The sequence below is a fragment of the Haemorhous mexicanus genome, chromosome 1 (genome assembly GCF_027477595.1).
Source record: "Haemorhous mexicanus isolate bHaeMex1 chromosome 1, bHaeMex1.pri, whole genome shotgun sequence".
Lineage (NCBI taxonomy): Eukaryota > Metazoa > Chordata > Aves > Passeriformes > Fringillidae > Haemorhous > Haemorhous mexicanus.
In genome coordinates this window covers 56,191,770-56,218,862 of record NC_082341.1, presented here as the reverse complement: position 1 = coordinate 56,218,862, position 27,093 = coordinate 56,191,770, and the positions used below count along the sequence as shown (strand labels likewise).

At 41.8% G+C, this 27,093-nt stretch overlaps 1 protein-coding gene across 1 annotated transcript in view; it reads right to left on the bottom strand.

Annotated features, from left to right (window-relative positions):
- Positions 1–1,637: 1,637 nt before the first annotated feature.
- The window catches only part of VOPP1 (VOPP1 WW domain binding protein), a 60,185-nt gene continuing 34,729 nt past the window's right edge, over positions 1,638–27,093 (bottom strand). The window contains exons 2-5 of the mRNA XM_059850057.1: positions 17,919–17,977; positions 6,328–6,405; positions 4,234–4,370; positions 1,638–1,988 (exon numbers count right to left, since the gene is read on the bottom strand). Coding sequence (XP_059706040.1) covers positions 1,807–1,988; positions 4,234–4,370; positions 6,328–6,405; positions 17,919–17,977 — 456 coding nt within the window. The 3' untranslated portion in view covers positions 1,638–1,806. The remainder of the gene's footprint in view (positions 1,989–4,233; positions 4,371–6,327; positions 6,406–17,918; positions 17,978–27,093) is intronic.

The following is a 27,093-nucleotide window of genomic DNA, read 5'->3' as shown; positions in this document are numbered from 1 at the left end:
GTCCCTCGAGCTAAGACTGCACACCGAAGTACTTTGCTTTGTCCCTTATTAGATGCACAGTAAGGGAAAGCCTTGGTTACAATTTCACCCAAGTCAGGTATGCAGGAATGAACTCCTCCAGTGCTAGCTCTGCTCCAGATGGCTACTGATTCCACCAGCAGAAAGAGTGTCCCTTACAAGTTTTTCTGTTAGACACTCATATTCATAGAAAAAGGGATGTTTTGCAAATCCAGCTTGGCATCTAGAAACAAGTTCTCAGAAGCCACTGGCACAGAACAACAGCACAATAAGGCTTTGGCTCCCTGTGAACACAGGTCTTCAGATGACTCCAAACCACCACAGTGAAACCTCTGTGCCCTGGCTGGTGTCACACAGGAGCATTCACCGGGTACCCAAAAGACCACATGGGACTCCTAACCCTCAGCTCTGTTATTTTTTGCAGGTCCTTCAGCAGCAGGAGGCAATGGCATCTTCTTTTTGTCACTGCTCAGTGACATGACTGAATATGCACAAAGGGAGAAGGTCCCATTAGTATGAAGTCATGTTTCAGAGGAACTTCAAATTTTTGCTAGGCAGGGATGGGTGTCCTCACAGAGGCAAAGGGGCTCTGTGTTTATTTGAAAATGTTCATTTGTGGTCACTCAGAGGATTATCCATGATCACTCACAACAAAATACATGAAGAGCTAAGAGATTATGAAAGCCAAACCATCTGACCATCAGGTCAAAGAATGCTACTAAGAGCCTGTACCAAAAAGTTATTATTTTTCTGACCTAGAGAGGAGAGCAGATTTACAGATCTATCACCTAAGATGACAGCTTTACGTGGTACTCTTTGTGGCAGCAGTAAGACTATAATGGAAGATACTATTTCTCAGGGACTAAACTCCCACCAATGCCAAAGGGAGTAAAGTTGTATCTATGCTCCCATCCCTTCTTACTGTAAATATTTTCCAATTTAGGGAAGAAAACTTATGGATTTCAGTGTTTCTCTCTGTTCTGTCAAGAGGTACAAGTAGCTCTGAGGTTGTAACACCTTGTGCCAACATTGTCTGTTTCATACAATCTCAGTGCTGGTAAAACAAGGGGAGCTGAAATGCTGATCACAAAGGCGAAGTTCACATGATGGGCAAGAAACACTCAAATCCCAGTCCTTAACTCTGGATGCATCATTTAAAGTAACAATTCCCTCTTTTCTAGGGCACTTGGCAGAGCCCCTGCCATGACTCAACCAATATTGGTACTCTAGCCACAATGATTTTATCAGAGCATCTTTCTGTTATATATCAGAACTGAACTGTTAAAGAAAAAAGTGAAAGATGGTAGTCACAATTTCTGGTAAAATCATTGCCCTGCTGCTTCTACCTTTATCTTCTTTGTCTGTTGTTTCCCTTAGCTGAGGGCATTTCTGCTGAGGGGTCTTAGGAGGCTGCACATCACTCTGGGGTCACAAGAACTGCTATCAGTAACCTGCCACGACGCAATTAAAATCTTGATTGAAACAAACAATAAATAAAGAGAAAGACATACAGTTTTAAATATAGGTTTCCATTAAAAGCATTACAAAGACAACTTCTCTCATTTTGAAGAAAAAGAAAAAAATCCACTTCTACTAAAAAAAAAAAAAAAGAAAAAAAATTTTAAAAATCACCCTTTTGCAAGTAACTTTAATGAGGAAAGGTGCAGGGAAGGGAAGGAGAGAGGACTTGGAGAATTAGCAAGTGTTCAAAAGGGCAGGTGCCCTCCATCTTGGTCATTTTGCAATTGCACCTTCTTCTCACACAGTCAGGTCAGAGAGCCAGAGTCCTCATGTGGAGGATTTCACCACCTGCTCATATGGGGGAGGTGGTGTGTTGCAATAGGAAGGTGGGGGTGGGTAAACCGGGTTTCCTTGTGGGGAATTGGGCTGGACGTGGAAAGCCATAGCCATGGGATTCATCACAGGTCCACCTGGATCTGTGTAATACGGCACTCCAGGTTGTTGTGACCCTGAAAGAAAGAAAAGGAGAGAAAAGGTATCAGCAACAGCAGAGGCATCAGGTTGTGCTCTCCCAGGGCCTGTGCTCTGCATACTCGGACAAGGATTTTCAAAGTGTTCATCAGAGCAAAGACAAGGAGTCTTTCTCCCTTCCAGAAAAAAAGCAGGCTGGCAGGACTGCATTCACCTCTTCAGATACTACCAAAAAGCTTCAGTTTTGCATCCAATAGAAATCACTTAGTGAAGCAACGGGCACCACTGCCCCAAGCAACTACCATTTCAAAGGGAAAACAGTGAGCCCTGTTCAGCTGCTCTGACAGAAAAGCTTTTCTGTCTGCAGAGAGGAGAGGTGTGGGATCCCAGATGGACAAAGGAGTCTCTACTGTTGCCTGACTCAGGTGTCAAGTCTTACAAAAGGACTTCAGAGACTATTTTGTGGTGTCCTGGATCTGCTGATAAGCCAGAGTGAAGCTCAGATGGATAATTTCCCTCCCACAGTTTAGAAGTGAACCTGTATGAAGCAAAGAGCCAAACTGTAGTCAGTTACTGCTGGCAAGCACAATGGGACAGGATTGCATTGCATAGATCAATTTAGGAAATGACGTTGGAGCCTGCAGGGACAAGGAAAGGAAATATATGGCCAAACACAAAATTCCTTGGCTGTGACACATGAGGAGTAACAGAGATTGCTGCCATAAGAACAAAGCTGGTGTGTAAGCCTCCTCAGACATCACAGTGGGTGGTGGAAGATGACTTAATGCAACGGAAGTCACAGACTATCTCAAGATCTAAGTTAGTTTTTGTTTTTTTCTTTCTCTCTGTTTTTAAATAAAGATGGACTGGGAAAAAAAAGTCATGGCTGAGCAACAGGTTTTCTTCTTTTGGTGCCAGTCTGTGTTTCCTATAATGACACAGCTTCTAAGAGATCTTCCCCTTCCATTCTCCCAGTCAGGCTCCCAGAAGAGCACTCCCAGCAGATGCTGCTGGAATGGCAGAAGATGCTGCTGCTATCTCTGCAGGGAAGGAAGGAGACAGGCAACGAGCCACATTTTGAGAGCTCCACCTCAACAGTGAATTGGCTACTAGTACAAAACCCAGAAGATTAATTACTGGAAAATGGGAACTTGCTTGACTATTAATTCTCATTGCTTTTACTGTTAAATATTTCTAGAACAGTGGAAAAACTAAAAATAAAAAATAAAATAAATTGTGGGGTTAGCTCAGAGCCCAAAGCTTTTAAGTAACAGTAGTAACAGTCTGGAAGCAGGTGCCATAATCAGGTCATCAAAGAGCTTGTGCTTTTATATTTGCCCACAATTATTGTTCCATGAAACATCATGAAAGAGTAAAACTGTGCTCTAAATTTAAATCTATTCATCCAAAGACACTCCCTGTTCACAACAGCAACTCCAGGCTATTTTTCAGGCTTAAAAATATTAGTCTAGTTGGACTGGCTCCCCCAGCTGCAAAATACTCTCTGTTCAGTTAAGGAGAAAAACAGATGAGGAATGGGAACCCTAAAAACCCTTAGAATTTAAACAAAGAGATGTCAGTTTGTGTCTGCAACACCTTTTTAACCATTTAGGCCTAGGAGTGTTCCCAAACAGAACTAGCTACCAGAAAGGAAGAAATTACAAACTTAGAAAGCAATTTTGCCAGAGGAGCCCTCACTGGGTAGGTCCTCCTGATGCTCACAGTAATTATTTCATAGAGAGACAGCAATCAGACTAACAAGGGGAAAAAGACCACTCTGGCACAGAAAGACTGCATGACAGAACACTGAAGGCAAATCAAAAAAACCTGCAAGAAGGACAGATTGTAGAAGAAAATACTAGGCTTTCCTTCAGCTCTGCCAGATGTTATCAATTGTATTTAAAACTCTTTCTTCCTCTGACAGTTGAATTTGGACACCTATCATTTCGTCTACACTGCAAAGGGAGAGCTTGCTAGCCCCCTTCCACACATGGACACACACCTGTAAAGGTATTAGAAACTGAAAGAAAACTGAAACTTCTGTCATCCCTCATCCCCTGTGTTTCAAAACCCCTTCTGTACACTGCAGCTGAATTATGCTGCTGGAAAGGCTGAGGACATCACTCACTGCAGGAGGTGGGTGCACGTTTGAGTGCAGTGCAATCCCTTGTACAAATCGCACAGTGTCCAAAAACCAGTGAAACAAAAGCTCAGAACCCACCCTTTTTTAGTGTCTTGGCCAAAGTAAGGAAGCAGTGGAACTTGTTATGAGCAGTGTCTGACCTGATGCAGTGTTGACTGGTTGTCTGGTGTAAGACACATTAAAAGTAGGTTCTTCTACTAATGGAGGAGGGTACATCCGCCTTCGGATAAAGAAACCAGCTCCACAACAGAACAAAACTCCCATCATCAATAGGAACCTAGGCAAAAAGAAGAGGGAAGTCAAAACCTGCACATTCAGGCAGCATTTAAATCCAGATTGTTCACTGAGAATACATCAGCCTACAACTTTTAACAGGATTTCTCAAGCAGGTTGCCTCTTGAGAGCAGGGCTGTCATTTGGGATAGTGCTCATGGAGCACTTATGGATAAATTACGGATATCTTCAGTGATTAGTACTATTGTCAGTGCTCTCTGGCATGTAACCCAAAAGTAAAACACACCTGAACTTTTCAAAAGTTTCCAGGTCTGTACAGTTTCAAACTGCGCCTCTTGGATGCAGGCCCCAGGCTTACAGCATCTAGGCTGCTCAGGATGTTTGTGGAGGAAAGAGAGGAATACTATTCTGCATTTGCCATTAAAAGAAGAATCTTAGATATTCTTAAATGAAGTCAACATTTTAATTTCATCTCCCATGGGAAATACAGTAGCTGGCACTTAAGCTCAAGCCAGAAGACTGAAGCATTCAGTGCTGATGGCGACAAACTGTGCTTTGTGCTTCCTACATGGGGTATTACATTCTCCATTAAAAAAAGACATTATTTAGCTACCATTCTCCTTCTTTCAGCATCTTTTCCAACATAATTAAACCGTCCTCATCATTTCCTTGCCCTGGTGCAGTGGAAACAGGAACATGCAGCAAGGGCACACAGATTTTGGTCTTTAGACAGCGGCTTTCACTGTGTTTCCTTGATCAGTTACCAGACACTCCAGTGACTCATAAAAGCTCTTGTAAATTGGAATGGTTCTTCTGCCTGTAATTGCCATCTTGTTTCATGGCCTTTGACTGGAAGACAATGACAACTGCTTTTTGGAAGACAAGGAAGTTGGCCAGAGGCAAGCCTACACATCATGCTTATCTCTGGAAAATTCCCAGGTAGCTGAGAGGAAGATTGTGGCACAGAATGGCAGCAAGAGTTGCTTCATGCAAAGGCTCAAACTCAGTTCTTGTTTCTACATCAGAAATAAGAGCAGAAGGAGGTTCTTTTTCCCTGAGCCAATATTTATACGTTTCCCTTTGGCAGTGTTCCTGCAAAGGATTTTTTTCTGAACAGAAAAACAGAGATTTATGACGTCACCCCAGGGATTGAGGTAGAGAGCTCTTCACTTGTATCAGTACAGATTGTACACTGAAATCCCACAGTCAGCTTTGTAAATCTCTGTTTTATAGTATACATCAGGCTTCTGTTTCTCACTGTTTATTTGTTTCAGTTTTGAAGGCTTTTTTAAAAATCAATCTTCAAATTCCACATTAAAGTGCCTGAAAAAAGATTTTGTAGGGAGTCTTTCCTTTCTTTCAACTGTAATGAAAAGATTTTATTCAGGTGCTTTCTTAAATTCCACTCCAAAAGGAATTTACCTTATTTTTTCATTATGCATATAACAGTGATTAGTTTAAGCTTTATCCAGATTACTGAGCTGCTGGTTTCACAAGCTCAATCTTTCTGCCTTCTTTTCCTTTGCTGTCATCTCCAGAAAAATCCTTATAGTCATAAATGTACTTCTCTTCCTTTTTAATTGAAGCCTCAATTCAGCTGGCAGGAATATATTACATCCTGCCTAAAAGCACAATCCTGCTTACAGGATCCAGTTTTAAAACTGACTGCCCCAAAAAAACAGGAAGAATGTTGCTGTTTGGTAGCAGCTGGGACAGGCATAAAGAATTCAACAATTCTGGATAAAAGTGGAACCACTGCTTGTACAAAGCAGCAGGATGCAGGAGCAGGAAAGGTCAGCCTGACATGATTTATCTCCTTTTTCAGTGTTTTCTTACTACATCAGGAGAATTTTATAAGAAAGAAACAAAATCTGTGCATTTCTATGTACACACATACCTTCCTACATACTTGCACCTACTGTACTTTAAAATACCAGGGCTGGCAATATCCTGATACAAGATGAGGACAAACACAAAATTCCCAAATTCCCCACACCTACCAAAAATACCATAGTCGCTGGATAGAGAGAGCTCTTACACAGCATCTTGAGCCACAGCAATCCTCATAGGAGCGACATCTGCAGACAAATAAAGAGACAGGGCTGTTGAGTGGCTGCCACTCAGATTAAAATGGCATCCCCCACCCTGACACCACTCACACCCCCAACCAAAGCATTATTTTAAGAACAGACTACCCTTGGCTGGATAAAGCTGCCAATCATATGCACAGCACAGCTCTATCCCTATTCAGGAACTTCTCCCATGTTATTGAAACTAACTTCCTATATACTTAATGTCAAACCACCTCTAAAAGACCGAATATGGCGTTCAATTCTATATAAAAAAAGGACAAGTTATAAAGCAAAGCAGTATCACTGTGTTTTCTTTCACAGTAAATGAATACTGCAGCTCCCCAACAGATGTTTGGAGTTTTATTCACAGGAACAGACAAGAACTGCCAGAACAAAACTGACAGATCACCCATTCTTTGAAATCAGCACCTTCCAAGCAGAGAAACCACTGAGTGCAGATAAAATTCCAACTGTACCATTATTTGCAAATTTTATGCCCTTTTTTCTTCTCAGAAGTTGCACTGGGCTGCAACTGCCAGCAAGTCCCATTATTAAAGCAGCCTTTCCTCTAAAAAAGCCCCCACACTCTTCAAATTAATATTTCACATGCACAGAACATTTTCAAAGGTATTACATCCCCAGTCATTGTGAGCACGAGGTACCACTTCACAAAAAGCAAGCACATACATTAAGGGCAACCTCTGAACAATTCCTATGGTAACTCCTATTCCCACACCAATGAAACCTACTTAGCAGGGAAAAGGACCAAGTTAACACAGAATCCATGGTATGTTACAGACTTGAATGAAAATAAGCATATAGCAAAAACATTACCATATCCACATACAAAAAGAAAAGAGGAGGTGACCACAACTGGATTGATCTTTTTAAGGGTGTTCACATCTGTGTGCAGAATGCACATATTTATTTAAGCATCTGATCTTGGACAGTTTGCTCAACTGCATGAGTGTGCTCCCACATTTGTATGCAAACTAAAACCACGTCAATTGAATAATTGTACAATTACACATTTACATGCTCAATTAACAAGGCTTCACTCAGAAAATACACTGTCACATAGGCTTCAGTCTCTAACTGGGGCCAGAGGAGGATGCTCCATGGATATATAATCAGTTGTTTTGCAAGTGAAAACAGTTACATGCTCTTCTGATGACAAATAAGTAGGATTTATTCAGGCAAGCCAGAGGATTTGACATGATCATCATGGCAAGGTTCATTAAGAGACTCAGGCACCCAGTTTGAGACTCAGGCCAAGGAAATGCTCATGCCAAAAGAGAAAACATCCACTTTGCTGCCACTGAACATGAAAGTGACCCATCTGCATTTTTTCTTCTTTAAAGCTTCCCAAGACCCTGACAACTGCTCATACTCAAAGCTACCAAAGCTCACATAACTACTAACAAGACTTAGCAAGTCAGCATTAACTTCATTCCCCTTGGGACCAAAAAATTAAGTATTCCTCCATGTTTCCACAGTGGTTCAACCCAAAAAGAGCTTTCAAGACATATGTTGAAGTCAAGGACAAATTCAGGTTCCTTACAAAATAGGCTGGGAGCTGCTGTCTTTTCGTACACCAGCGCTCATGGCACCTCTTTGCTCTTCAAGGTACTTTGGTTGGAGCACTTCATCCATGGTGATGGGTACTTGCCCCCTTGGCTGATGCTGCACAGCAAGGATTTTGTTGGGCCAGAAAAGCAGAGAAGAAACTGAGCCCATAAATCTAGAAACCCTTCTTGAGTCCATTAGGACAAAAATAAAAAAGAAGTATTTTAGGAATGTGAGCAGTCTTTATCTCTGCCTCCACACACTAGCTCTGTCAGTCCAGGCACCTACATCTGACCACACACCATTTCCCAGAGCCCCAAGGGCTTCACCTGTAATAAAACTTAAACAGAGAGGTCACAGAGACTGCACACACACCTCCCCCATAGCCACCCTTGCCTTGATTATTTTGCACCTGCCTTCTCCAGAGCCAGAAAAGATGGGAAATAGCTATTTCAAAATACATAATTATGGTCATTCAAACCACAAAAATTAAAGGAGCATCTGTGGAGGAATTTAGTACCTCAATCCGTTTTTTATCTTTAAGTTATCCAGGTAACGCGTCAGCACCGTTTTTAAAGTCTCAAAGGCTTAGCTTTTATTCCTGCAAAGGAAGGCTAAAGCACCAGCTGGAAGGCGGAAAGGCTACACTGCTGAATATTTATGAAGCTCCTGAGACCACTGACTGACAAACAAACAGGCCATCAAGAGAAGTTTCAGGTGACTGAACTTTCAAATTGTTGAAAACAATGATGCAAAGGATGGAGGAATCTCATAAGCTCAGCCAGCTCATCCCAGGCTGACCACTGCATTAGCTGGGTGGATCTGTGAAAGGAAACCAGTACCACAAACCTCACAACCCTTTGAGATCTGACACTGGTAACCTTGTCACTTTTTACCCCTAAAACCAAACAGGTGCTTTATTGTGTGTGCCTGTGAGAATGGACACATGTACCCATATGGAGGAGCATGGAATCAAGGCTGGAACCAAGGATGATGCTAACATGCTGTCTGTACTCCCCACCACTTGACAGCAGCACCAAAAAGGACTGGAAGAGTGAATATTCCATTTGCTGATACTGCCATCACACTACAGCAAAAGCTCTGCTGATCTCCTGTTCTTGATTCTATGCACTGTGGAAACACAACACAACTCCTGACAATATTCATCCCAATTACATGACAATTAACTTACTTACAAAAGCCATATTTATTAGCTGGCAAAAGTCAACAACAAAATCAGCTTATTAATGGAGCAACATGCAAGCTTAAGTATAATCAGTCTTTGATGTACTATCTCTCACTGCCTGCTGGCAAATCACAGCAGAATTATGATCCCGGTTCATTAACTCAGCTGCCAGGAACAGAGAAAAAACAAATAAGGCTTGGAACAAAAAGAAAAAGCAGAAACAATTCTGGTGAAGCTCTGAGTCATGGCTGTGCTATCAATGAGGAGTGATGTCACAAGACTTAGACCTGACAGACAAAAAATGGAGAAGATCAACTGAAGGTGTACCACGTAATTGAGAAAGAGATCTTTTTCTACCAAGTTTACTGAAACTTTTATTCATTTCAGACATTTCGTAAGTGCATTCCATCTTTCCATAAAAAGCAGCCTTCAAAGCAAACCCATTGCCTGTACTGCTGTCTAAGGAAAGTTGGCTGCAGACATGGGGAAGACCTCCACACAATAGAGGGGTTATCCCAAGGAATCTATGTATCTATGCACCGATTCTACAGGTACAGAACATGGAAATCGGAACAGAGAGTCCAACTCTGCACTCAGGAGTCCCACCTAAGCATCTATTACTGAGTCCCAAAGTGGTTTAATCTCCCTGCAGAAAGATGCTGCAACACAAAGGCCACATCCTTCCACTGGCATTCACTAAAGTGCTTGAGAAGCACTAAGACAGGCAAGGTCTTTGGCTCTAGGGAACATCTGCATTCCAGCCTTGGTCTTAGGGTCATTTGTGTCTTCTTGGCCTAATTTTCAGAAGACACGATTCCTTCTCAGCACCCAAAAGCATTTATCTTCTTATAAATAGCAAAGGTGATCTCTCAGCATATGCAATAACAGTGCCTTGTCACTGTTAAAACAGAGGTCTGAAAAGTATGAATAGATAAGTTTATTATAATAAATACAGCTGCTTCATAGATTAATGGAGCTATGACCTCAGTGCACATCTGTCCTTAAGAGAAAAATCACTGCCACTGGTACTTAAGAAAGCACTAGAGAGAGAGTTATCCAGGTACTTGGTAAATCACACAGCCTTTACATAAGAAAATGTAAGCCAAAAACAAAGAAAAAGGCCTGTCAGGTAATTTTTTTCTAAGAGTAGTAACAACTGAGACAGAACAGTATTTGCTCAGATTAGAGTCCCGTCTGCTTTGACACAACTAAAATCTCCTATAAGACAAAATACTTGGCTCCTGTCCTTCACACAGACGTGAAAAACAAGAGCAGACAACAGCTGAAAAAGAGCTTATTTCTCAGTTACTCCTTAGGTGAAGAGCCTATAAATACCATCTCTGTGCAAGAACTCAGCAGAATACAGTAAAGCCTCCCCCACTTCAGACGGGATGAGAAGTATTTGCTCCTATCAAACCAATCCTTCTCACAATCTTCTGCTACCCAAAGGTTCACCATAACCCCAGCCATCTCCTTCCAGATCCCAAGAAGAAAGCCACCCTGCAGAGGAACTCTCTTTGTTGTCTGTAAAGTACCACTACATGGCTTTCTGGCCAACACATATCCATCTAGAAATTTTCTCTGCTCCCCTTGTGGCACAACCTAGCAAGAATTGCAGTGGCTTGGGGTTTGGCAGTATATGAAGCCTTAAAGAGCCATTTTTCAACACAGGCTGCAGGCTTTTCTTTTACAGAACAAAGCAGAGAAACAGCACTGCTTAAGGCTCTGACAACAGTAAGCCACAGATAATGTGTGAGACAAGTTTAAATTTTCTGGAGGTCGAATTGTAAATTTCTTGTATCAAAAGGAACGAAGAATACTAGTTAATCCTCAGGCCCCTTATTAAACAGATGATTAGCTCTTCATATCAAGCTGCTCCCAGTGGGCAGGCAGCCCTACTGCATTTCATCCCTGCTTTGGGAAAGCATAAGACTGCTGGCAGGGGGCGATGGGTATCCAGGAATTTGCTGTCTGCCTCACTGAAGATACTAAAGCATAGTAAACCTTTTTTTCCTGCACCAAGCCACTGCATGATCAAATGCAGAGAAGGACTGGGTAGAAATGGCCAGCTGTTAAGTGCCATCAAGTCTTTCAAAACTTTAATTCAGGGTCTCCCTACTTAGAACTTCAAGATTACTTAGGCGTCAGATGCACTCTGACACTGTCCACTGAAACTCAAACCAGGTACAACCTTTCCTTTCCCACTGACAGGAAGCCAGAAGAAACTGATTCTCAGTCTTTCATTAGGGTTCTTGCCTGGGACATGGAAGAATTAAGACCCGATGAGTATTTTAAATCAAACACCTTCCACAGGAAAAACTGAGGCTCACTCACAGTAAGTCACAACTGTGGTTATCCCATCCTCTGGAAATGAGAAGGGGATGGGACTGGGTTCTCTGCTTCACCTCAGCCAAGGGAGGGTCTGGTCTCAGAGGAGTACCCCATTAGAGGACAGAGGATGCCCTCTTTTCCTCTTTCCTCACCTTCTCAGAACTAACTGCCTATACCTGGTCAGCCTCCGACTCCAAAATCATCTTTTAAATCTGAAATTAGGCCCATCACCTGTTTGATGGCTTGTGAAGGTTGATATACTAAACCCCTCTCCAGGACCTACTCCTAGCAAGTTCACCTGAGTGTTACTTTAGCAGTCTAATTCACCCCAGATTGCTTTAGATAATTGATCCATTGAAGGAAATCCCAGTTTGTGGCAAGGCACCTACCTGCTGGGTAACTCTAGTCTCTTACTTGGAGCAAGGAGTAAGCTCCTTCAAGGGCACTGACTTCTGAAGCTTTGGCTTTTTGCATTGCTATTGTTTAAGGCCGCAGAGGACTGAGCAATGGTGGTGGGATTCTGTTGCCTTTTATTCAGGGGGTCTGATGATTACTGCTGTCTTCCTTCTCGACACAAACCGTGCCCTTACGTTCTTGCAATGAACTACATCTGCAAACAGGCCCTTCCTGGGGCTGCTCACTGCAAAAGTGAGCCCTGGAGTGAATCCAGGTCCCTGTGTCTGTACAGTGCCAGCTATTCAAGGTGCCTGCAAGCATGCAAAACTATTACATTGCCTCCCCTCTCCCTCCTCCCTGGTGGCTCCAGATCAAATGGAAGGATAAATCAGCAGCTATATTACTTCCCTGAGCACACACCTGCTGACACTTCATGCAGCTGTAATTGCAGTGGAAAGCTAAGTGTACCATCAGGAAAGCCAACTTAATTAACAGCAGTAAACACAACAGGATGTGGAGCACAGACAACAGCCACCATCATGCAACACACCCAGTGTCTGGTTTGGGGTGGTTTCCCAGCCTCTTGGACACACATTGATGGAAGAAGTGCCCTCTGAGCTATCCGAGTAACAGCAAGAGAAAAATACCTTTTTAATGTTTTCACCTGAGACATTTTGCAGGTTCTTGATAATGTACAGAATTATTATGGACTGATCACAAAGAATAAAAGGACTCACATTCAAAACCCAGATGAGTATGGCTGTGTGATAAATACTACAAAACTTAATCAGCAAAGTAAGAGAAGCATGTGAAAATGCACAACAAAATTATTTCAAAACGCATGAAAACCCACAAATTTAGTATATTCCTCATTCTTCTCTACAATAAGAAAAATAAACTAGTCTTCCCATGTAGGGTAGGAACATGTCTTAAACATGAAGAATAATAGCAAACATTTATCTTTTAGGTGCCCATTAGTGTTCTTTTACTAATTCTAAATGAAAAATTAAACAGATTTCATCAACACAAATGTGTACATGAGCAGCTGTCTGCTGTATGCAGTAAACTGGTTTCTATGGCCAAAATATACTAACCTAAAAATATAGCACTTCCACCTGCTTTCAAATTAATTCAGGTCCTGCTTTGGATACAAATAGAAGATAATAAGAGATGCCAGTCCTCCCTGTTCTGTTCTTCACATAATTACCAACAGCAATGGTTAACACTTCCTTCCAGAGAAAATGTTCCTGTTTCTTTCTGGAGGTCTTTCATCTAGTAGCATACCTTTGAGAAGTCAAGACCTACCTAAGACAAGGAACCCAGGGCAGAACTCAGATGTAAAAGTCAGTATTTAGGAGGTAGAAGAGGATACAGGCTATCAAGGAGGCATTTAGAAATCATCACATATACAAGTAATTGTGATGTTAGAAAAGCCAAACCTCACCTACAACTAGTAGTTGGAAAGGACACCAAGAAGAGCTTCCACCACTACACTGGCAGTGGAAGCCATCTGTGGACAAACCAGAGAGTGGGAGATGTCATTTACCCCAGGTTCAGCATGGCTTTCCACACTGTCTCCCTCAACATTCTCATAACCAAGTGCACACCTTTCAGCCTGGACAGGCAGGCAGCTAAATGTGTTTAAAAAACCCCAAACAAACAGAAACACCATGGTGAGGCTCAGAGGGCAGAGGATGATGGGTGCCCCTCCCTATGGGCGAGTCCTTCAGTGACCCAGTGGCAACAGCCCTGGCATTCCTATTGCTGTGGACACATGCCCGCTGCTCATTCTCAAAAACATTCCTGCTGTTTTATAGATATGCCACGAAGCCTGGCAAGGAGAGGATTAGAAACATGCATCTGGAATTTATCACCTCATTAAAAGCCCCAGTATGATGGTAGCTAACATCTGAAGGAAAATAAACAGAAAAGACCTATGGGATTGATCAGTCATACTAGGAAATATACTTGACTCTGCACATGCACAATCATTACAATCAAACTACTACTCATCAGCAAAACATAAGGCAGCCTTCCCTCTCCTATTCATGCCCAACTTAGAAATGGAAAAACAACTGGAGTATCTTAAGTGCTGCTCCATCTGCCTACAGGGAAGGTGGTTTTGCAATCTAATGCATTCTCTATGTTACTATTCACATCATTGCCATGGAAGAAAAGTACCTTGACTGTTTCTTCTGCCAACCATCAGCACATCTGAGATAAGGCTGAGCTGGCTTACTTAAGTGAGAGTGGGATAAGGACATTTGTAGAGCATCAGTCGAGTCTCTTGAGACAGCTTTAAATTCTGAATCACTTTCTGTGCATCCACACAAGATGTATGATCTAATTCTTTAAGCACACTCAGGAACAACTTGGCTCCCTGCTTTTCCAAAGGATAAGAATTAGACTCCAATTACTTATTCCTTTCTCTGCTTTATATTTGCTTACTTATTTTTCTAAGTCATATTAAAAAACCATTTTGCTGGAGTAGTAGAAAAGTATCTAACTGACAACAGTCTCTGGTGACTCAGGCGAAAAGGACATGGAGAAACAGTTGGATGGGTTAGGGAAATAAGTTAAGAGCAGCCTTGGAAAATGTCTGTATTTCTTTATTAAGGACAGAAGACCAGCATGTCTTTCAAATTCTTGGTAAACTTTCCATGTTCACTTCTGGTCTGAAATAAGCTGTACCTTACTCCCACAGGAGAGGAAAAAGATTTTGGAAAATTATCAATTTCTCAGTCTAACCTGAAGAAATGGAATTACATTTGGAAGAAACATGCTTGAATTAAACTAAAGCTTATTGATGATATAGGAAGAATAGAATAACTATTTTCATTAGAAAAAATATTTTTAAAAAATACAAATACCATTAAATATTTGAACAGAAGGATGTATCATTAGTTCTGGAACTGTGATCTTCAACCTTTGCCCTAGCTATTAAGATGGAAAGCATAAAAGACAAGTTTTAAGAAAGTTTTGAACAGTATCTCTAACAGATTTTTCTTTTTAAAATTATAATACTGGAAGGCAGATTGAATTTAAAAAAAGCCACTAAAAAAACTTAAGCTCCAAAAGAGGAACTGTCATATAATTGCAAGTTTTACCCACCCAAATCTAGGTGAATTTCCAGAACACTTCTTTTGGCACACTGTTCCTCTGGCTTAGCAGACACATTCTTATCTGTCTTTGGATGGCTGAAGTAGAGCCTTTACAGGAAAGATTAACTCAGCTATCTTGCCTTTAAACTTCTGAGAAAAGCAAACCACCACTTGATAAGACAGTCCACCAGACTTCTACTACTCTGGGTAATTTAAAGAGAGGTAGGCACCTTCTAGGAGGATGTGCCTACCCAGCAGTGATAAGGCGTGTAGATGGGCCAGTTCAGGGATACCTCGGTCCCAGCATGCCGCTGCATTTGTGAATAGACACAGCACTTGGCATTTCTGAGCTGACATGCCAACCTTTTCATTATAATACCAACTGTCTCCGTTGGAGATGTGACATAGTGACAGCATGGGACTGAAATCACAGGAAAATCATTAAAAAGGATTGCATTGCTGGGTTTTGTAAGTCTCCAAAGATAGTCTCGAGACGACAGGAGAGACTACATATATTAACTGGGGAGAAAAAAGTTTGTTCACAAAATCAGTGATAGAAACAAATGGAATCTACTGCAAACTCCTTTAAATATAAATCTAAATATATCTGCTTAATATGAACTGTTGCTACAGAAATGGTAAGATAAAATAAAACCCATTTCACTACATCACATCCCAGATCTAGATTCGTACAGAGGAGGCACTCTCAGGACAAAGTTATGTATTATGCCTTTAGATAATTTAACATGTAACCATATGCTGACGGAGACGATGCTATTCATGCCTCCTCCCCCACAATACGCAGAGTACTCCCTTCCTCCCATTTCACCGGTGTTTGCCAAAAACTACACCAAGCTGATTCAACACTGACTCCAATGTGCTAAAATGAACAACTTTCTGTGGGATTAGCAAATTGAATTAATTCAGTGAAGGGTCAAACAAGTGCTGAAGCAATGGGACTTTGCCCTAAGATACTGAGATTGGAGTTGTGCCTCTCCTCCACCACAGAGGTGTGAAAAGACAGCACAGGTAGGAAGCAGCTGGGGATCCTGAACAACAGAAACTGACATTGCAGAAGTAACCAAGCAGAATAGCCCAGGCACTGCAGATATGCACAATCTTCCTACTGCTTTGATGCATCCCCCCTTTAACCCTGCTGGGCTCCTGTGCACTCAAATACCCTCTCCCTATTCCCTCACTTGTCACACATAGTATCTGTCCTCTGAGCTTTACCATCCCCAAATCCTTATCATCTTTCCCTAGTGTTTCTTCTTGCCCACTTAAAGTCATAATCACAACAACAACATTAGCATTAACAGGACACTCATCACCACTGGGACAATTGCTGAGCACACACATCCTGCCCCTTCCCCCTTCCTTTTTCCATTGACTTCCACTATTCAGGAGAGTGGCAACCACGACACTTTAGTGCAATAAAAGTGTCGTGGTTGCCACAACACTTGGATAACACTGTGCTGCAGTAACTACCACAAAACACACGGTGACTAGTGACAGTCTCCTGATTGACTTGACAGTGCCAATATAAAACAGGATTTTTTTTGTAGCCCTTTCTTTTGCAGGAACCTGTATGTACACAAAGGGTCTGAACCCAATCTCTGAATACCCCATCTCCAAGTAGCAACTCCTTTGTATTGCCAAGGGAGACAAACGCTATTTGTGAAAGCACATGGAAGAAACATAAGCAAAACACCAAGATGATGATGAATAACACACTCCTGAATGTCAAGGAACAGTGGGATTTTTGTAATTTTGTGACATCCCAGCTTCTTTCCCACATTGCAGAAAAGCAAAATAAAATGTAGGCGGAACCAAAGTCCCATTGTTATTAGCATGCAAAGATAATGAACTTATTTAAATTCCCCCATCTGTTTTGGCCAACCATTTATGAGTAATTCTCCACATTTCGGTCACCTGAAAAAAAGACAGTTCTAGGCACAAACACTTCCTAAGCAGTTAATATCCAGGATCACAGATGATTAATCATGGTGTTCCATTCTTTCTGTGGGCTTTGTTTTGCAACTGGGTTCCTGGCTGGTTTTTGTCTCTAGCATTTCTCTCTTGCTTCTGGCAGATGAAGTGGAGGTGGAAAAGAAAAGGGAGGGAAGTTCTTGGGTAGCATAAGGGTTACAGTAATTTCCAATCCTTCAGCAAGAAAGAGCTTGCTCAGGGAACAGATAACCTAATGCTTTTCCACCCTGTTTTTTTTTTTTTAAACTTATATTTACAGTTGTTTGCAATTATAGTTATACAACCCAGGTACAAAGTTTACTACATTTATCTCCTTTCTGCCCCCAAACCCACATTGAATCCCATCCACATATTTCCTCCACTTTTCTGGTCGTTGCTGTGGGCAATATGAAACAAAAAACTGCAATTAGAGAGATCCTCAGTCATAGACCTACAGGTCACTGACATTTGGTTCATACCCAAGCTTGATGTGAATGTAGATGCCACTCATCAAAAGGACAGTTATGCCATGGAAAACAAATCATCTCAACTCTCTAAATTAAACAACAGTACTAGCACAGGGACAAAGTTACTTTCAAAGCATTCTTGGTATTCTGTCTGATTACCTGTCCTTGTTCAAAACAAAGGGAGAACTGTCTTCACATTGGTCTACTTATGTTTCCTTTCAGTTTTCTGAAATAAGAGCTGTTCAAGTACTTGAGGTTTTTTTTTTTTCAGTTGGAAAGGTCATCTGGGGTGTGTGGCAAATGAATCTGTACATTTTTTTTAATAAGGAAAAAGGGAAAGAGACAGGTTACAGGAAAGGAGGGAAATGAAAGTTTACTGCATCTTCATTTTTGAATTTTCAAAAGTCTTAGATGAGTTATAGATAAAGTATAATTAGTAAAAGAGTAACAGCCTAAGAGCCTACAGAATCTAATTTAAGAAAAAGAAAAGCAATGACTACTTACATATAATATGTAGGATATAATCCTTCAAAGTACCAGCAATGCTTTTTGGCCTCTGTACACTACAAAGGAAGAAAAACATGGTATTAATATTTACATAGGATGATTTATAGTTATAAACACAAGCTCAGAGTATTTATAAATACTGTGACTCCGAGCAGTTAGGAGAGGTTTATATTCCCAAAGATTTCCCAATCCAGATACGCACAGCAAGCGGGAAGTCAGTTCACGTAAATGGCAGTGTGTCCTGCCAGGATTCAGATCCCTCACACAGGGCTTTGTCTGCGGGGCCCCACCAGCCTCCCACAGCTCCTGAACAAAGTCAGTACACTCGGCACAGACCCAGGATCCAGCTGCATGTGTTTCCTGGCAGAGCTGCTGCCTCTAAATCACAGAGAACTTAGGAGCCCATGGCGGCTTTAGCCCCTTACGTGACGTCCGAGGCACAAGGAATTTGGTGATACTACGCATATGACTACACTGTAAATTCAAGTTACAGGGAATTATTCATCTTTCTGGAAGTGTGTGACATGCGGAGCCAGGCTCAGGAAGGAGTGGAATGGAGAACCATCTATCCCATCTCCTCTTCGTACAGCTTGGAAATGTCTCAAGTGTACATTAAAGTAGTGGGGAAAGGAAACTGCTTTCTGCAGCTCAGGGGTATTGTTCTCTTTTGCAGATTGCTGGTGTATCCCTGCGAAAGGACAGGAACAGGCATTTCCTCAGCACGTATATGCCAGCAACGTGAGAAGTGCTCATCTTTTCAGGCACTGCCAGAGCACAGGCAGCAGCTCGGAACAACAGCAGCCCCTAATAAAGAAAACCAGATGTCAAGCTCAAACTATACACAATGCACCAAATATTTCTGTGTATCCCACTGACATCACTAGCACAAAATGCCATCTTCACTGCAGACACAGCTCCAGCAGCTCCCCTGCAAGCTGTATTATCCCATCACTCATGGGCAGGACATTGTGGGATGCCCACTGCAGAGCGGTGAGGAATATCTGGGGTTTTAGCACCAATTCCCTCTGCTGCTCATACCTGACACCTGACGACAGAGAGCCCTTGGCACACTGCCAGTGTTTGGATCATTCTTCATGTTCACTTGGCAGCTCACCTTTAAATAATAGCTCGTTTAAGTTTATTAGCCTTCCCAAATCCCAGAATACTAAATGAATCCAGTTAGGACAAAGACAAAGTGGTTTTAGATCCTTGAGTCTCACTCTTCATGAATAAAAAAGGCTGCAAACTCTTTAATGAGTGTCTGATGAGCTAAATCACAGACAGATCAATTACAGCCTGTGAAGACAAACTGCTATGGATTAAATTGTTAAGAGCGATACAGGAGACTGGGGGAGGAGAAGATGCTTTTGAAGCATGTGTTGAGGACTTTTTCCAGTAACACAACAGGCTCACACCAGTCTTCAAGATGCACAAGCTTTAGCCTATGCTGGAAGGACCAGTCCTATTTCCCTAGGATAAACACAGCAGAAAACTTGTTCCCCTCTCAAACTGATGCCATGACCCAGGTAGTATATTCAGGAGGACTTTTTAGCTTCTACTGAAGCAAGTGGTATTCAAAGATCCATCTCTGCATTCACCCTATTCCCTCTTTGTCCCCCTCCTTCCAACTTTTTAACCCTTCCTTCCAAATGTTTTCACCACCCGACTGTTTCCTCTCACTCTAAAATTAGAAATACGTCAAGTTTCTCTCCATAACAGCATGCTAACATGCATTGAAAAACCCAGTAGGCATGCTGCCAAGTCACTTAAAAATACTTTGGCTCTTCACCTTTGAAGGCTGTAGATCAGCAGACGTTGGCTAAAATCCCAGTGTCTGCAGGTCAACCCCCTGGGAAGCCTCATTTCAGAGTACAGCTTGGGGTGGCAGTGCCATTAAATGTTTTTCCCTCCTGCTTCTCGGCCAGTATGAGTCACCATTTACCTCAATGGCCTTGAAGCCTTTTGCCAGTCTCAAGCATTTTAATTGATGTTTTCCCAGAAATGTTTCCGAGCACGTGGAGCCCGCACACCCTTTTTAAGTGTAAAGCAGACATTTATATTCAGCACTCTCCCCCCATATTTTAATCTGCTTTACAAGTTCTAAAATTATTTGGGAAGATTCCACCTTCCAACATCTCCCTAACTGTAGGACTTCTGTTTCTGCCTCTAAATAATTCTCTTTTTCACACAGCCAATATGCTTACTGCTGTCACAAGAAAGGCTCCAGACTGGGAAAGTTCCTTCCATCTCACAGGGCTTAGATACCTGCTCTAAACATCCTTTAGTGTCCAGATTCAGTTTTAAATTGGTCCTGGAAGAGCAGGCACCAATCCCAGTTCTGCCTTTTTTTAATATCACAGGGCTATGAATACTGCATGGCAGTTATTCAGCTCTCCTACATGGGAATCGGGCAAAAAAAACCAAGTGGACCTCAAATGTGAGCAGCAGAGCCAAATCTGATCCACATGACATGTCAGACAGATTTACACGCACAAGGGCAAACCACCGAGCTCCCTGCTCAGTTAAACTCCCACCCATCTCCATGGCAACTCTACTCCAGGAAAGCCTGACAAAAAGGAGGCGGCTACCAACCACCCGCTCTACTGCTGGCTAGCAGACTTTGCAGGAATTTGCTGCTGAGAATAAGTCTAAAATGTCACTGCCACTAAGGATTTGAGTGCCTTTGGCACTCAGGCCCCAGAGAGATGAATGGGGGCAGGGTACAGATTAGCTTTTCCCACCCCACACACATCCTCTGAAAAAGGCTATGATAATCCACCGCTTTCCAAGACCCTAATTATTCTTCTGAGTGGTATTGGCCTCAAGAGCTAAGCTGGTGGAGAGCCACACAAGAGTAAGAGGAGACATATGCCATCAGCATCAGGCTCTCAGCCTTTGGAGAGCCATGTCCTTGTAGTTCTTTGAGACTATTAAATCCTCAAGAAAGCACAGCTGGCAGGAACTCGCTGCAGCCCACAAACCAGACGCGAAGGCAAGATTAGTCATATTGCTGCCTCACAATAGGACCTCACACATCAGGATGGGTGCCCACTCTGCCAGCTCCCATATGAAGACAGGCTGTATCTCAGACTTTCTAACAAGCATTCATTCATCTATTAAAAAAGCCATTTACCCATTCACTAATAGCCAAAACAGTGTGTCTACGGTTTTGTAACTAAGATTAGGTACAGCCCTACGGATATTTCCAGCTTTTCTAGGGAAAGGACTACTGCACATTTCTCTTATAAAATTCTCCCTTCTATGCCCTTTAAGAATTTGGCACAGCTATAAAACATGAATATGAGACTACATTCATTTGTAAAACAAATTATGCAGGTCTAATTAGGTGTGCATATGTAATCTTTAGAGAATTAATGGTATGTGAATTAGCCAGATGTTTGAATACATTCCTTAAGTTTGCAAAGAAAAGGAGAGAAAGAGAAAAAACCACAAGACTTGGTTTTTTGTTCGTCTGATTTTAAATAAATCAACGTCTGTCTTGTAGCCTGTTTTCTCTGCAAGACTGTAGCAATGTGAATTGCAAGCTGTCCTTTTCTGTGGTCTCTACATTATTTCAGATTTCCTTTTAAAAAGGACACCTGCTTCCTGCCACAGATTGATATTGCAAAGGTTATGGCTGCTAGTAAGAACAATGAGAAATAGGAGTTACTAGAACATTATCCAAAGACTGGTTTTGATCACACCATAAAATACAGAACACAAAATACATATGTATGCACATGGTGTGGGGGATGCTAGAGCAGGCAGCCTGCTCACTGAATGTCAGGTGGTACTCCACAGACAGGCTTTGCAGGATTTGCAGAAATACTATCTCTAGCAGGAATGTCCTTCACATTGCACATCATTATCTCTCAGCCCACAGGACAACAACAAAAAAAAAAAAAAAAAAAATCTGATCAAATAATTACTCTTTGTAATCAAGGGATTCACAGCCAGGGCCTTCAGTGGAGGTTTGGAAATTAAAAACAAAAAAGTAAAAGCAAATTAAGCCCCATGTGCATATTCCAGCCTGAGTACAGTCCATTTCTGTTATGAGTACCAATGGAAAAAGCAGCCTGCTGTGGGCAGCCATGCCTGTGGAGGGCAGATGGAGGGTGATTGCTATCTCTATGCTGAGGGGACATCCAGAGAGAATTTGTGACATCTGCCCAAAGCCAGATTCTGTAGGAGGCTGTTATCAGTCACCAGGCCGATGAAAACCTATCAGTTACCAGCAACTGAGGATGAGCCTCTCTTTCCCATTATGTATTACACTTATAAGGATCCAAGGCAGATTCAGAAGAACAAAACCAGGTATTTAACAGTGACCTGCCATACTGATATGATGGAAATGGCTCCTGGTATTCTGGGGTGACCTGCTTAGTGGCTGTAACCTGCCCCTTAGCTGGGTACATGCTATACATTATTAGGGTTCAAGATGACCCACATGCCAGTCCTGTGGCTGCAGCCTCTGAGGCTCTGCTCAGATTAATACACAGATGAACAGGAAGAAAGAGAAGTATCTTGGACAAGTATGATGCTAGAAGTATCTTATTGTTTCTGAGCATCACACAATCTTATTCCAACACAGAGCCAGAACTCAGTCTTCCATACTGCTGGATCAAACTAAAATCTGAGAAAATGGGAAGGACAACACCTTTCTCACCATAGGGCCCCACAGCATCTCAGAAACAATTATCTATACCTGCTGCCTCTCTAACAGAAGGCCACTTGCAAAATTCAGCTCTTCCCTGGTTTTATTGGTCACTGCATGTAGCAAATACTTGATGAAGCCCAGACAAAATGAAGATAAAGTCCAAGGTGCAAATCCAGACTAAATAAGCAATTCCAGAAGGCACATTATTGGCTATGAATCACAATGTTTTATGGGATCTGACCTTTAAAACTGCATCAGTTTTCAGAACACTATCCTTTTCAGTGCCTAGACAAGAGCTGGAAGCATTATGAGATACAAGCTAGGCTGTATCAGAAGAACCTCTTGTGTGCTGAAAGTTTGAAAGACTGTGCAGACACAGGAATAGGAGGCATCCTGTTCTTCTATTGCAAAGAAAAGGGCAAACTATCCATTAAAGTAAGAAACAGCATATCCTGAATCTGGAAAGTGCAGCCTAAGGGTGAAAACAGTTTGCTAGAGAAAACACATTTCCTTTTAGCCTTGCCTGAATCCATCAAAATTCATCCCTACTTCTTCCCTGGTGATGCTAACAGCTGAGGGTGAAGGTTGCCCATCTGCAAAACTATTCCAAGACACTGAGCTAGCAAGCCATGTTACCAGTGATTTCAACATATACCCTTGTTGCAAAAGACAGGAGCAACTTTTACTAAAACTCAGGATTATGTTAAGGTATTTTTATTTAATGAAGTAAAGAGAACACATCAGGAAGCTCTTGCATAAAAGGATGCCAATCCTTTATCAAGCTTTCCTTCCCATTTAACAGTAAACAGAACAAATAGTATTTCAGCTATACATCTCTTTCACCAATGCCAAGATTACAAAGTCATATAACTCACAGTACAAATAATGATTTTCATCTATTTCATAAGGAAATTAAATGGTTTGGTTAAAACTTTTTGGTTAAAACTTTTTGGTTAAGACAATTGTTTTTGGTTAGACTTTTTGACTGTTCTCTAAGAAAGAAGAGAATATTTCTGATAATAAGATTCATAAAAGAAACAACTTTTCCACCTTGAATTAATCAGTGTGTGCTTTGCAACTGCAAAAAATTTCAGCATAAGCATCTAATTCTTATTACTTCTTGTGCTGTTCAGAGCACATGTATTAATTATCATATTTTTATTTGGAATTGATGTGGGTTTAACATTTAGATAGCTTCCCATCACAAAACATTATTTTACATTTAGATCTATTAACCTTTCCCAGAGAGGAAATACAAATATCCCTTGTGTTCCATTTTACCATTTCATTTCAGGAACCTGACTCATTTATTTGTTTAATTTTCTTTTTTTTTTTTTTTTTTTTTGGCCATTATGCAGCAAATTGCAAATGCGCTTCAGTCCCAGAACAATACAATTTCAATTGAATATAATTCCTTCATCCATATACAAGGGGAAAAAAGAGGAAGAAATAAAAGGCAAAGCAAGGCACCCCTATTTTTCGGAGCCGACGCCAGGGAGGGTGCGGGGCTGGCGCTCAGCACCGCGGACAGCGCCCTCCCTCCCTGCAGCGCCCCGCGGCTGCTGCTCCTTCCCCGCAGCCCGGCCGGGGCAACAAACCACCTACACCAAACCTCAGCCACAAACATCACCTCTCACAGCTCTCAGCTCTCTCTCCATTCTCACCCACACCTGCTAGCAGTAGCCACGCCTACTATTATCTCTCTGCATGTAGGAGCACTTCTATGAGAAATTAATAAGCACAACTACCATAGAATTGCGCAACATCGCAACTTGGAAGGGCCCCACAAAAATCATTCAGTCCAGGTCCCTGCTCCTCACAAGACTATCTAACATTACACCATATGGCTGAGAGCATCATCTAGATGCTCCTTGAACTCTGACAGGCTTGGTGCCACAACCACTTCCCTGGATAGGCTGTTCCGGTGAACTTCTCAGCGAGGAACCTTTTCCTAATGTCCAGTCTAAACTTCTGCCAATGCAACTTCATTCCATTCTCTCACATCTTACTGCTGATCACCAGAGAGAGATTAGCACCTCCCACCCACTACCCCTCTTGAGGAAGTTACAGACTTCCATGAGATCACCCCTCAGCCTTCTTTTCTCCACGCTCCATCAAACCAGTGATCCCAGTTGCTTCTCATTACGTCTTGCCCTCAGGTCTTTCACCATCTCAGTCACCCTCCTCTTGATGCTCTCCAATAATTTTATGTTCTCCTAATATTATGGCACCCAAAATTGCACATGGGACTCCAGCTGGACCCACACCTTTCAGTGCAGTGCACAGCAGGATATTGGACCAGCTTCCCTGGACCAGCTGGCAATGCTGTGCTTGATGCATCCAGGACACAGCTGGCCCTTTTGGCTTCAGGGCATACTGCTGACTCATACCCAACTTCACATCAACCCAAACCACCATCAGACTGCCTTGGATGGAACAGCTGTACTCAATCTTTTTCAAACTGCTTGGAAAGCATAGTTATGACAGTTGTCATAGTTGTGTGAAATAGGCAGCTCAGTTCTACATCAGAATGTCAAACCAGATGCTTACAACAGTGCCGAGAGAGCCTCGATATCAGAGAACTTTAGGACTTGCTTTATTTTCTTTCTTTCATTTTGACACTCATGAATGCAGCAATAATTGCACAAAGATAAAAGGTGGGGGCATTTAAACCTTCCTGGTGGAATTGACCTTGCACTCAAAGTTCTAATGTTAGACCTGCAAGAAAGCATGAGCCATGCCACATACTGAAGCATTTTCACCCAAGAAAAGCAAAACAGGGTTAACATTCCACTGGAGTCTCTGCAGCTTCCAAGGGGTAGTGGCAGACTCTTTTGTTCCAACTGCAAGGAAACAGATGTAACATTTTTCCAACTCCACTTGCAGAGGTTGATCCATTCCAAATGGTACTGGACAGGTTCCACAGCTCCAAAATTGAATTTAGCTTCTGCGATTATTCCTTTTCTTTTTTTATGTGCATGAGAAATAAAGCCAAGGGTACTATTATTTGCATTCTTTAACTACAGAACAAGTCACACCATAACACAACCCATAAAGTAGGATGCATGGGAGGAAGGAATCACTTGTCAGGAACTGAAAGGAAGACCATGCCAAGAGTGAGGACATTTCCACCCTCAGTCTCTTTAAAAATTAAACAAACCTAAGTGAAATTTTTCATGTTAAATGATTTGGTGATACAATGTTTTTTATTTTTATGCCTCTAATGAGCATGATGAACACAGACACCAAAACAGCTTTCCTTTGCTTAAGAACTGGAAGCTTGCTTCATCTCCAGCCTCGACCCTGAATGGGCACTTCCTGCTGGAGGGAACTGATGCTATTTAGGGTACTACTAAGGGAAAAGTCTAGTTTTAGGTTTCCCCAGTTTTTAATCTAAAACAACGCCAGTCCGTGCTGAACTGGCAAATTTGACTGTTTCCTACATGCATTTCGTTCTTCCACTTTACCACCCCAAGAATGAAAACAGCCCTTAAATTACCTAGTACTTAAATCCTCAGGGGTTGTCTTTCATCTACCAAACTAATAAAACCAAAGCAAAGAAAGACTGAGAAAAAGAAGATTAATTCAGACTCAATTTTCTTAGTCATCTGCAGTGCAGACAAGATCGAGGCACTTAAAAGCACTGCACTACAGATGCTGGTTAGTTAAGTTATGACAGCCCTTCAAAGGGTGCAGGAAAATGGATTTCTTGGATGATCCCTAGGACACATGACAGCTGCTTTGGGAGTTCCCAGGCTCTGTTCTGTTGATGCTATGCAGCCCCCACGTGCTCATTTGCTCCACAGAGAGAGACAGCGTGAGTTTAGAGGACAGAGTGCAGCTGCATAATCACAGCAATTCTTGCTCCCCACCCTAATACCCTTATTTTTCATTCTTGACATTTAATCTGGGGATGTACACCTTCCTCAGATCCTTCTTATAAGGAGTTACTGGAAAACAAAACATTTTTAAATTCAGCTAAGACTCTTATCTTTTCAGTTTTCTGAGGTATTTATTCCAAAACTGCAAATACTGGATCAAAAAATGCTTTGTGCTTAGAAGTCCTGAAAACATCTGTAACACTGAAGATATCAAATCCCCAGCCTCAAAAAAAAAAAAAAAAAAAAAAAAAAAGCAGAGTCCATGAGCAATCACACACCCAGTGGTGCAGGGAACAAAAGAAATCAATAATAATGAAATATTATCTAAGTACTGTTCCTGTTACCTGGAGGGTAAGAAATGCCAAGGCAAGTTCTCACCTTGAAGAGGTTATTCTAGAACCCCATGTTTAATGTTGGATTGTTTTTAGGAGCATCTGTTAATTTTAAATCAGATTACACACATCATGTGTATATTCAGTTAGTAAGCATTTCAACACAGCAGAGATTAAAGAGGTTACCTTGGAAACATTCTGATATTTGAAAAGCAGTTTCTAAAAAACCCAGGCAAGTGAGAATCCAGGTACATCTTTGAGAAGAAGCATCTACTTGAATGCTTTGTTGGGGAAGCTTCACA